This window comes from Leptonychotes weddellii, chromosome 1, assembly GCF_054177405.1.
Source record: "Leptonychotes weddellii isolate Sample4059 chromosome 1, ASM5417740v2, whole genome shotgun sequence".
NCBI classification, from domain to species: domain Eukaryota; kingdom Metazoa; phylum Chordata; class Mammalia; order Carnivora; family Phocidae; genus Leptonychotes; species Leptonychotes weddellii.
The window spans coordinates 52,960,776-52,973,290 of NC_138369.1; the positions used below are offsets into that span (position 1 = coordinate 52,960,776).

The 12,515-nt window shown below is 36.8% G+C and overlaps 1 protein-coding gene across 37 annotated transcripts in view; it reads left to right on the forward strand.

Moving 5' to 3' along the window:
- Positions 1–12,515, forward strand: part of CLASP2 (cytoplasmic linker associated protein 2) — a 185,388-nt gene that overhangs the window by 34,357 nt on the left and 138,516 nt on the right. For 36 of the 37 annotated variants that reach the window (XM_081823428.1, XM_081823471.1, XM_081823437.1 and 33 more), the window contains exon 7: positions 5,132–5,196. In XM_081823428.1, coding sequence (XP_081679554.1) covers positions 5,132–5,196 — 65 coding nt within the window. Of the gene's footprint in view, positions 1–5,131; positions 5,197–9,790; positions 10,255–12,515 lie in introns of those variants that run through there. The other variant, XM_081823668.1, reaches the window with a different exon arrangement.

Here is a 12,515-nt window from a genome sequence, read left to right on the forward strand (position 1 = left end):
TTTCCAGTTGTTTCATAAATGTCGTAAGTTTCTGTATATGTTTTTAGGTTTCTTTGAGTCAGTATCCAAATAAAGTCCAACAATTAATTGATATGTTCTTACAAGTCTTTCTAAATCTTTACCTCCAACACGTTTTTCTCTTGTGTTTATTTGTTGAATAAGCTAGGTAGTTTATCCTGTAAAGTTTCCCATATTCTGAATATTGCTAATTCTTTTTCTGTGGTATGGTTTGACATATCCTTCTGTCTTTATATCTTACAAATTGGTAGTTAGATCTAGAGGCTTGATTAGATTTTTGGTGGTGGGGGGGGTTGGGTGTCAGGAGATTTAAGACTACTTCAGAGGTATGTTCTGGTATAACTCATCATATCTGGCTATCTCTCTTACCATGTATTTTTTTTCCAGTACCAATTATTTTTTGGTAATAAGATTGTCCATTAAATATGCATTTTGTTTGCTTACTCATTTTCTACTTCCAGGGCTAACAATTTCATTTGAGTAAATTCTACATCATTTTATGTGAATGAAAGAAATGATGTTAACATAATGTATTTATGTGTATGAATGTGTATATGTATGTATATATATTACATTATATATTTATTTATATTGAAAGTATTTTTATTAAATAATTTTACAGTTTCATGCAAGTATGACATCCATACAGAAATGTATGTAAATCATAAGTATGCAGCTGTGTAAATTACCATAAAGTGAATACACCCATGTATCCACATAGGTGGCAAAGTTGAACATTATAATCATCCAGAAGCCTGCCTAAATCCTTTTTAATTCTTGAATTTTTGAATTTTATAGAAGTGGAATCATATAGTATGTGCTCTTTTGTGTCTGGCTTCTTTCAGTTAACATTATTTTTTAGAGATTTATTTACTTATTTGAGGTGGGGAGGGGCAGAGGAAGAGAATCCTCAAGCAGACCCCCTGCTGAGTGAGGAGCCCACCATAGGACTTGATCCCACGACCCTGAGATCGTGACCTGAGCTGAAACCGAAATGACTCTCAGTTGCTCAACCAACTGAGGCATCCAGGTGCCCCTTGTTGTTGTTGTTTTAATTCATTTGGGTTGTTGGATCTGCCGTAGTTGGTTTGTTTTCATTGCCATTTACTTTTCTCTTTTATGAATAAGTCCTACCTAATGAATCCATACTAATGATGGACTTGTGAGGTGTTTTCAGTTTGTAGTTCTTTTGAATAATGCTATTAAAAACATTCTTGTAAATGTCTTTTGGTGTACCTATGTATTCACCTCTTAGAGTATATCTAAGAGTGGAATTGCTGGGCCATCGGATATGTTCATCTGTAATTGATACTGACAAACAGTTTTCCAGAGTGGTTGTACCCATTTATATTCTTGCTGGCACTGTTCGTAAGTTCCTATTATTCTATGTTTTCACTGATATTTAGCATTATTAGTCTTAATCTTACTAATTTTAGGTTTCTGGTGTTGTCATTATAGTGGTAATCTGCATTTTTCTGATTACTAATAAAGAAGAGAACCATTTCATGTATTTATCAGCCATTTGGATATGTTCTTTTAAAGTGTCTTTTCAGGTCTCTTGCCTATTTTTAAAAATTGGGTGGTCTGTCATTTAAAAAAAATTGATTAGTAGGACTTTTTAACATACATTCTAGGTGCAAGCCCATTGTCAGCTATGTATATGTTTCAGATATCTTCTCCCACCTTGTGACTTGCCTTTTTACTTTCTTGATGATGTCTTTTAATGTACGTAAGTTATTAATTTTGATGTAGTTTTTAGACATTTCCTTTATGATTAGACATTTCTGTGCCCAGTTTAAGAAATCTTTGCTTACCCTAACATCTTAAAGACATTCTCTGGGTGATTGTCTTGAAGTTTTATTCACATTTAGATTTATAGTCCGTGGGGTATTTTCTTTGAAAGTGGTGTGAAATGGGGGTTCAGATACATTTTTTTTCCATGTGGGTATCCACTTGACCAACACCACTTACTGAAAACGTCTTTCTTCAGTGTTCCTTTTGTTATAAATTAAGTGTCCATATGTGTGTTTAAGATTTTTGCATTTATGCTCAAGGTAAGATTAGCCTATAATCTTCCTTTTTGCTTAAGTTGTTTTTTTTAATAAGTAATTTTAGTTGTTATGGGAAACTCCTTATTTGATTTTCCCCCCATCAGAATCAATCTCATAGGAGTTTTATCATATGTGGATAGCCTGCACTTTAATGTTCTTACTGAAATAAGCCAATGACCTATTAATCCCATCCTTTCTTATTTATGGTTTCTCCGACCATGAAGTGGTGAGTCACTTGGCAGATAAGGAGTCTGAGACCAGAGCAGTGACAGGTAGTAGGGAATGGGAGGGTACAAGGTGTGATGAGCTTTGCTCTTTCAAGCATGCCAGAATGTTTTCTATCCTTAGCATATGACCTCATTATTTTGTAGGTAGTATTTTGAATCGTCACTGGACCCCTTTATGTCAAAAGGTCTAAAACTTTTATAAGGTAAAAATGAATGAATTTTGGTTTACCCATTTCTTCAGATGATTGTTCCACTGTTTCCCTCTTTTAACTTTATACTGAATATTGCATTTATTTGAAAACTATATTCTTTTATCATGTAGTGGTCATTTTCTAACTTTATGTTTCAAAAGGGTATTTCTGCCTATCAAATGCTGCTCCCTTTGTGATTTTGAAATTTCCTGTTGGATATAGCCCTTTAGGGTAAAATTTCTGGTTTTGCCCACCCTTATTTATATCAAGAACATTCTTCTTTATTAAAATACCTAAGCTTAAGTATTATTTATAAAGCCATTGAATCAAATAGTTTTAAAGTAATAATTAAAAAATTTTTCTTCCTGGGGTGCCTGGGTAGCTCAGTTAAGGAGTTGTATGTTTTATCTGCCCACCTCAATTCCTTATCAGTTCTCTTCTCTCAGAGCTTTCTGTCCTCAGTTTCTTACTCCCATTTTGCTACTCTTGAGTGTTAATTTCATGCTTCTTAACATCTTGTTCTGCCATTTTCCCCAAAGAACTCTCCTGGTTCCTCTCCTTTCTGTATCTGGCCTGTGTGGTCTTCATTCTGAGGTGTTCCACCTTCCAATTCCAGCATTCCCTCTCCCATTTCGTCTTGTCCACATCTTGTCTCTGGGCAACTTGTCTGCTCTCTGCTCAAGTCTCTGGAAGATACTACTCTGTAGGATGAAGCAACCCATGTCTTTAAACTGAAATGCTTTCAGATGTGTGAATATTTTTATTTGTTGAATTCAGTGGAGGTAGGAGGTAAGGCTCAGGTTTAAAAATCACATTATGGGGGCGCCTGGGTGGCTCAGTCGTTAAGCGTCTGCCTTCGGCTCAGGTCATGATCCCAGGGTCCTGGGATCGAGCCCCGCATCGGGCTCCCTGCTCAGCAGGAAACCTGCTTCTCCCTCTCCCACTCACCCTGCTTGTGTTCCCTCTTTTGCTGTCTCTCTGTCAAAAAAAAAAAAAAAAAAAAATCACATTATGATGAGTTCCTAGGTTTTCAACTTTAAAAAAATATATTTTTAAGATAGAAAGTGTCTGCATCCTCAGTTTACAAGTGAGAAATGACAGGGTATGGACCACGGCTTAACTAAGGTTATAGAAATGACACTGTGACAGAAACATAAGGGTAAGTCAGAGAACATCTGGCAATTAAAAACAAAATGACAATGGCCCTCTTCCCTTGCCCAGATTTCTAAGTCATAACTTTAAGAATAAATCAGAGCATAGGGGCGCCTGGGTGGCTCAGTCAGTTAAGTGTCTGACCCTTGATTTCAGCTCAGGTCATGATGTCAGGGTCCCAAGATTGAGCGCTACATCGGGCTTTGTGCTATGTGTGGAACCTGCTTGAGATTCTTTCTCTCCCTCTCCTCCCTCCTTCCCCTCCCATGCTTGCTTGCTCTCTCTCTCTCTCAAAAAAAAAAAAAAAGAATAAATCATAGCATGATATATTGGAAAGTAAAGGCAAAGCAAACTAAAAAATACTGCTGTCAGCATGATCCCATTTTGATCTGAAGAAAATTTATATATAAATACAAACCATCGGGGTTCCTGGGTGGCTCATTCATTAAACATCTGCCTTCAGGCTTGGGTCATGATCCCAGAATCCTGGGATCGAGTCCCGCATCGGGCTCCCTGCTCAGCGGGAGGCCTGTTTCTCCCTCTCCCGCTCCCCCTGCTGTGTTCCCTCTCTCGCTGTCTCTCTCTCTGTCAAATAAATAAAATCTTTAAAAAAAAAAAATAAATACAAACTATCAGAAAGCATACAACTCAAAAATATTGGATGTTGGGATTGTGTTTTGGGTTTTTTCTTTTTTCCTAATTATATTTCCTCGTTTTCTTTTATAATGAGTGTACATTGCTTTTGTAATAAGAAACACATTGTTAACTAAAAAAAAGTGATAGCAGAAGTGTAGAAATAATTCTGAATATAATCAGAAGAGTAATGGAATTGGTGTCGAAAGAAAGTAGTTTAATAGAGAAAATGTCAGATTATCAGTCATATCCGTATCACTTTAGTTTCTAGCATTTTATATTTCATTGTTTTTATGTTTGCCTTACATTTCCTTTGCATGATTTTATGTACTTTTTACTTTTTTTATTTTATTTTTTTTTAAGATTTTATTTATTTGAGAGAGAGAGAATGAGAGAGAGCACATGAGAGGGGGGAGGGTCAGTGGGAGAAGCAGACTCCCTGCCGAGCAGGGAGCCCGATGCGGGACTCGATCCAGGGACTCCAGGATTATGACCTGAGCCGAAGGCAGTCGCTTAATCAACTGAGCCACCCAGGCGCCCGATTTTATGTACTTTTTAAAAAGGTCTTGGTGACTGAGTGCATTCATTATACAGTCGTAACAAGTATTTTTGGTGGGTTTGGAGAAATAATTTTATGAGGAAACATGAAACTGTGTGCATGTAGATGCTGCCTGTGTTTGGCTGCTTCTCTACTCAAGCGAGATGGGCTTGGTGTTTTCTCTCGTAAGTGAGGTAATTGTAAAAGAGTTGTATGAGACTAACTGAATCTCTGAACTTATTTTTCTCAGGGAGGTGGTTAGGGAAATTATTTCTATTTAAACTGTATATAAAACAAACAAAATGTGTTCTTTATTCCCAGGTTAGAGATGATTTTTGCCAAATTTGATGAAGTGCAAAATTCAGGTGGTATGAGTGTCTGTAAAGGTAAGAATAATTAAGTTATTCCAGTTCTCAAACATTTCTAAGATTATTTAGCAGTTTTAGATACTAAAACATGTTTTCAAGCCAACTATTGTATCACTGATGCAGCAGATTTGATTTCGTGGACTGAAGCTTAGTTAGGGTATAATAACAAAGTCTTTACATACTGCTAATTATTACCTATTCTCTCTTTTAGAGTAACTGAAAATTTAATTTTGGGTCAACTGTGGAAACTGGTATTACTTTTTTGCCTTATTTTTTGTAGCTTCTGGGTTGAAGATACGTTGACCCTCTTGCCTTCCATGTTCCACGCATAAAATGTGTTTTTTATTCTGAAAGTAATTGTTTTACTTAGTTGTTTTTAGTAAAAGTTTTGGGGTTGTTGGGCTTTATTACACCTATGTGTAGACTCTCAGTGATGATACTGGTGAAGAGACCTAGAAGTAGAAACTTCACCAGCATGATCATCTTTGGCTTCTCAGTTGGAATTCAAGGAGGTTTCAGGTTAATTCTGGCACTTACTCAGTTTTGTGGTTGCTCTTCTTTTTGTAAGATTGCTAGATTGTGTTTGGTTTTAGTGGGTGGCATTTACCTAGACTTTAGTTTTTATCCATGTATGTGAAGAATATATTCTATTTCTAAAGATAGTATAGCTGGTTTTTCCACCTAGGAAAGGAGGTTCCTATTAAAGAGAGTGGGGTGGGAAGGCGCCTGGGTGGTTCAGTCTGTGAAGCGTCAGCCTCTTGGTTTTGGCTCAGGTCATGATCTCAGGGTCCTGAACTCAACCGAGAGTCTGCTTCCCCTCTCCTCTCCCTCTGCTTCTCCCCATGTGCGCACATGCACGCGCTTTCTCTCTCTCTAAAATAAATAAATAAATCTTTAAAAATAAATAGAGTGTGGTTAGCTTAGTAATGTAATTGATGTTGGGGGGGAAATTGGTATGTGAGTTGTATAGTCAAATAATGGAAAAACTAGTTACTAATATAATTTAGTTCTTTTTCTCTGGGTTAAACCAAGACTGAGCCTTGTTGTGTTGCAGGAAGACAGATGGAGTGAGAGTTTAGTGTTAAAAAGATTGTGTCTACCCTAATCTAAACTTAGTTCCAGAAGTATAAATTGACTTCAGCACTACCAGTCCTCACCCTGACTGCCAGGTTTTCTTGCTCTTCTCTAAATAGAAGAAGGTGTTTTAAGTACCTTATCCTTATTTTTCCAGCAGTTACCTCTATTTCCATAGAAACCAGAAACAGCGGGAAGATGGATAGTTGTTAAAATTACTTGGATTGAGACTGCTGTGTTTTCATACCATTCTCATTTGTGTATTCCAGACTATGTAGTTATAACTCTAAGAGAAAAGTATAATGCATATTATAAATTTAAGATATTATTTGGATACAGTTTATTTTGAAAGTGCTGTCTTTCTTGTATTTTGTGAGGTTACTTCTTTTCCTTCAAAATAGAAGATTTTATATTCCCTATTCTCTTAGCTCCTATTTCTTTTTCTCTTGTTTCTCTCTCGATAAACAGAGGTTTGGGGTCAGTATCTGGCATTTCTTTCTCTTGGAGGGAGTCTTCAGAGATTTTTTTGTATTGGAGATTATGATCTGAATATTCAAATGTGGTCACATGTGAATGTTAAAGTCTAAAAGGTTATACAGTGGGGTGTAGGAGTAGGTCAGGATGTTTTTGATGACAATATTATGCTGTCATTGAAAAAATACTTTAATGGATTCATTAATAAGGGAAGAGACTATAAGAGGGAAGCCTGTTTATCATGTTGGCAAGTCCCAGGGCCCACGTCTCTCCTCTTCCTTTCTGTATTCTCTGTAATGTAATCCAACTCAAAGGCTTTAAATGATAACTATTTGTTCTTGACTCCTAAATGTGTGGTTCTGGTCCTCATTCATCTCTCTTATGTTCTAGATTTAGTAGCTGTGGCCTTGATGACATTTGCATTGGAGTGCCTAATAGGATCTCAGGCTTAACGTGTCCAAAAGTGGAAAGCCTGTTGTTGTCTCTTCCTTCCCCTCAAATCTGTTGTTCCCCCAGTTTACCCATTTCAGTCAGGGCCACCACCGTCAGCTCAGGCTAGAAACCTGAATTGATCCCCCAGTCTGTCTACCTTTGAAATCCTAATATATCTAAAATTTGTTAATTTTTTTCCTATCTCCACTGCTAAAACCCCACTGTAAGTCTTCAGCTTTTACCTGGATTATTGCAATAGATTTCTATTTCATGTCTGCCCTCTAGAATCTGTTTTCTACCCAGAAGTGAGAATGATCTTAAAATGTAAATTAGATCATGTCACAACAGGAAGAAGGCAAAGTTCCTGAGTCAGGGAGCCTACATTCTAGTGAGGGAGATAGATTGTAAACAAGCAAGTAAGCAAATAAGCAAATGAATATCTAGAGTGATTACAGTTGGTAATGGAAGAAATACAACTACTCTTTGTTTAAGGAATTTAATGAAATTAATTTAAATTATTCCTAAAATCCTTGCAGCTAAGTGAAAACCATTAAATGAAAAAATTATTTCCACTAACATTATAGTATATGTCATCCCAACCCAGGACAATGAATAATTTTTTAATAATTTTTATAGGTAGAGAAATCTATTAATTGAACATTGAAAATGAATTTTGTAAGTAATAATTTGAAGGCAAAAAGTTTGTATCCAAAGTAATACTCTTTTTTTAATTTCTGCATTTTTCCCCACAGAATTTTCAGCCCTTATTGGCTTATTATAATTGTGTACTCAACCTAAAACTTTAAAGTTATAGAACAGAAAAACAGTTTAGGGGGCACCTGGGTGGCTCAGTTGGTTAAGCGACTGCCTTCGGCTCAGGTCATGATCCTGGAGTCCCTGGATCGAGTCCCGCATCGGGCTCCCTGCTCGGCAGGGAGTCTGCTTCTCCCTCTGACCCTCCCCCCTCTCATGTGCTCTCTCTCTCTCTCTCATTCTGTCTCAAATAAATAAATAAAATCTTTAAAAAAAAAAAAAAAAGAAAAACAGTTTAGGGCAAAATAAAGGCTGAAGATGAAAACTTGTGGAAATAGTTCATGCACGTAACAGACTGAGAGCCATTGAAGATACCACCTCTTCTCTCTCTCACTTGATGTACATGTGCAAAGCAAATTGTTATGAATGCACCCAAACATGGCATTCCATTCAGATTTGTTCCATATGATATTCTACAAACTGTTACGGTAAATAAAATTTTTTAGTGTGTCTGTGCCTGAAGCCATAATAATGAAACATCAAACTTTTTATAATATATGGATTTAGAGTGCTTTGGGATGAAAAAAGTCATTTTAGTAAACACAAAAAGAAAAAATCCCAGGTTATAAAGGTGGTATAACCTGATTGTAAGAGTTATTTTTTTCTCTTTAGTCTACCTCTTCTCCACTTATGCATGTCTCGGTGCACAATCTTACATCTCATGCTTTTGTCTCTGATTTCTTTCATAACTGCCATATCTATACTCTTGATTTAAGTTTTGGTTGAATTCTTTGACTTGATTTTCTAGCAAATTAGTTCATCACACTCAAGACACAAAGTAAATTACATCATCAGAGATTTGAGCATAGCATTTAGTTTAGGAAAGGGAGAAATGCGTATTTTCTTGTCTCGAAGGTTTTTCAAGCCGGACTTTAATTCTCATATTACAAAGTAAGTTAGGCAGAATCCCTAAGTACAGTGGATTAGCTCTGCTGTTAGAAGGAAACTAAGTTTAATGTTAATCAGATCAAGGCTGGAAGGAGGCAATACCAGCCCTGAAGAAGGAAAAGACAGAGTTGCAGGCCCCCTGTGATTATGGCTGGGCCTGTTGTCATGGAGCTTTCTAGACCATCTCCTACGCTAACTGAGATGTAAACACCAACAGTGTTGGTGGCTGTGACTGCAAGTCTTTTTCTCTTTGCCTGTGAAAAAACTATGCATAATTCTGATTTGTCTCATGTGCGTAGGGCCTAATGAAGTCTTGGGGTGAAATCATTGTAAAATGTTTCCCCACTTCTCTATTTGAAACAGTTGCTAGGAAAAGAATTGCTCTAGGAGGCTGGCAATAAAACAAAGCATAGGAATTAGGCTTTGAAATTACCTTGAAAATGGGCTTAGAAGAGGCAATAAGGTAACTTGCAGTGTAGTTTTTTATATGCTTGTAGCATACACATTAGTGAAATGCAAAGCAGACCTTTTCTTAGATTGATTTTAAAACATGTCTGTTTGTGACCATGAGCCCCAGGGCCTTCCCAGAGCTTGACAATGTGCTGATGGTTGTGCAGCTTGGATGGAGGGTGCTCTGTGTCCTGCAGCTGCGCACTGGCTAGGTTCTGTCTCCACCAGAAGCAAGCTTTGTTCCGTGTGGCCCTGCTGTCCGCACACAGAGCAGCCTTTGATGGGCTGCCTTTGACGTGATTTGTTTACGGCAGCCAGAAATGCTTCCTGCATAATGAGAGCAGTTAATCATGGAAACTGGGCTATTCCTGTTTGTGCACTTCTAGCAATCTTCTGTTGTAAATATTAAAAGGTAATGACAAAAGGATGAAAACCTTTTTAAAAAGGCACAAATCAGTTAATCCATCAGATCATGTGATTGCTACTGATTACATGGTATCTTTAGGGAAGCAGAAAATGATTGCTGAACACATGCCTTGTGTTTTGATGATTGCATTAAAAGTCCCCCAGTGGGATGGCATTTATTGGCTCCCAGAGCTTTTCTTACATTAAATTTCAGGCAGCCAGTACAAGGAGAAGCATCATAACCTGTATATAACCACATATGTGCAGTTAACGAATAATCTTGATCAGGCTCTGCTAGGTTCTGCTAAATAGACGAGGATTTTCAGCAAGATCCCAGACTTTTATTTTGAAGTGGAGTAGCAGCTGTTGGCTATTGCGGTGCAGAGCTGCAGCGCGGCCTGGGTCACACAGTGCTCCGGGTGTCTGCAGGCTGCAGGCCGAGCCCAGTGGCGCAGGCAGCAAGCTGCATTTATTTGCTGTGCTGTTTGACCTCTTGGTTTGAGAAAGCTCCCTGGACCATCTGAATGGCTATGGGAGATGGTGAGTAAGATCTATTTTTCTTCTTATGCTTGTGTTATGCACTTCCTGTTAAAGTGACGATCATTTGCTGTGTAAGAAATATATTTCTCCCTAAAGAACGAAGGACACTTGTGTGTGTGTTGTGTGTATGTGTGTGTGTACAGTCGTGTGTGCGTATATGCACATGTATGCTTACTTGCCATTTAATATCCTTTTCTACTTGATATGTCTATACGAGATCTGGCAAATATGCCAATTTACCTTGCAACCCAAGCAAGCCCTCAGTCTTTGGTAGTGGATATGAAGGGCTATTGGAAGAAATATGGAATATATGCAAAAGCTTTGAAGAAAGAATATGGAATGTGGCTCTTAGAAGAATGACAGATTTTGGCAAGAAGGTTTGGTTAGCAAGCTTGTCATCTTTCATGTTGTATATGACAACAAGTAGAATTTTGTGGTAATAAAGTATTTAAAGAAGCAAAATGGCTTGCCATAGACACTATTTTAATTAATATGTTTGTGATTTGCCAGTGTCCTTAGTAAATAGTTTTCTAGAAAATATTGCCTTTTACAAGTCCTATATAGGGTATAATTTTATTAAAAATTGATTTTGCTAGTGTTTTATTATAATATTTTTTTTAATATTTCTATAGTGCTTTATAGCGTTCCAAAGCACTTTAGTATACTTAGTATACATTAACTCCTTAGGTACAAATAACTATATGAAGTGTACAGAGTATTTTGGTGTTTCCATTGCACAGATTGGGAAACTGAGGCTTGCTGCTATGATAAGTCCTAGATCTAGGCACAGAGAGCAAACCAGAAGCAAATCTAGAGCCTCAGGTTGCATTTGGTATTGTCCTTCATAACACTTAACTACCTGAGCGTGGTTCTTTTTTCATTATTAAAGCTTTTGTTAATATGCTTAGAGAGGTATATTTTATAATATCAATGCCAGAGACATGTATGAAGGGGTACTTAAAGTTCCTTAAAAATATTATGTTATTTTTCACTAGGTTCTTAAGACTGGTCTGTATTTGGAAGTTTTAAGTCTAACAGTTTTATCCTTCTTTATGACGATATAATGACTTCTCTCTCAGGAGTTTGTCCCCTTGGGACTATGAGGAATGGGATGCAAATGTACCAAAATGATGATGTTGGTAAATAGTCATTTAAACTGTTATGTACATGTTAATAGAAATATGATAGTATATTTTGTTTTGGTATTGTGATGGTTTATTCCAAGAATATACGTAACTGTTCTATATGTCCTTTTGGAAATAATTTTAACTACTAATTTTTAAGGCAGAATGCATCAAAATTAGCAAATTAAGTTCTCATATACTTAAGAACATTGCCAAGTTTATATATTTATTTATGTTTTAAACCGTAGTTTACAGGTGACTCTAAATGTTGCATTTGATTGGGGCCATATCCAGATTTTCTTCTTTCTTAAACATAGATTTGATGACTATTAGTGTATATTTAGTTTTCTTTTTCCAAGCAATGCATAAATACATTCAGACTACTTAGGAATGTACTAATTTTAAAAAATCAAAGTAACAGCCTTCTGTGAAGTTCAGAAGGTAACCTTACTGCTCCTTCTGTTCTTCAAAATGGAAATACTTTTATTGGATGTTATTGATAATTATAGTAATACACTTTTATTTAAAAATAGGAAATCTAGCAGGGGCACCTGGTTGGCTCAGTCAGTAAAGGATGAGACTCCTGATCTTGGGGTTGTGAGTTCGAGCCCCATGTTGGGCATAGAGTTTACTTTAAAAAAGTTAATTTAAAAAATAAAAGTAGGATATCTAAACAGTAAAGATACATAGTAACAGGTCATCCTGCGATTTGTAGTTTTTAACAGTTTCATATATACTTCTGTATATTAGTCTTTCTCACATGTAGTACACATATACTATACTAGTATCAGGTGTACATGTGTAACAAATGGATTATAAAACAAAACAAGGGGCGCCTGGGTGGCTCAGATGGTTAAGCGTCTGCCTTCGGCTCAGGTCATGATCCCAGCGTCCTGGGATCAAGCCCCGCATCAGGTTCCCTGCTCAGCGGGAAGCCTGCTTCTCCCTCTCCCACTCTCCCTGCTTGTGTTCCCACTCTTGCTGTGTCTCTCTCTGTCAAATAAATAAAATCTTTAAAAAAAAAAAAAATTTAAAACAAAACAAAACAAATGGGTTTTGTTATTCCTAACCTGTGTTGTTTCTTATTCTTTGATTTTAATTAACAAATACCTTCTTTTCAAAATTCAAATAATGCAG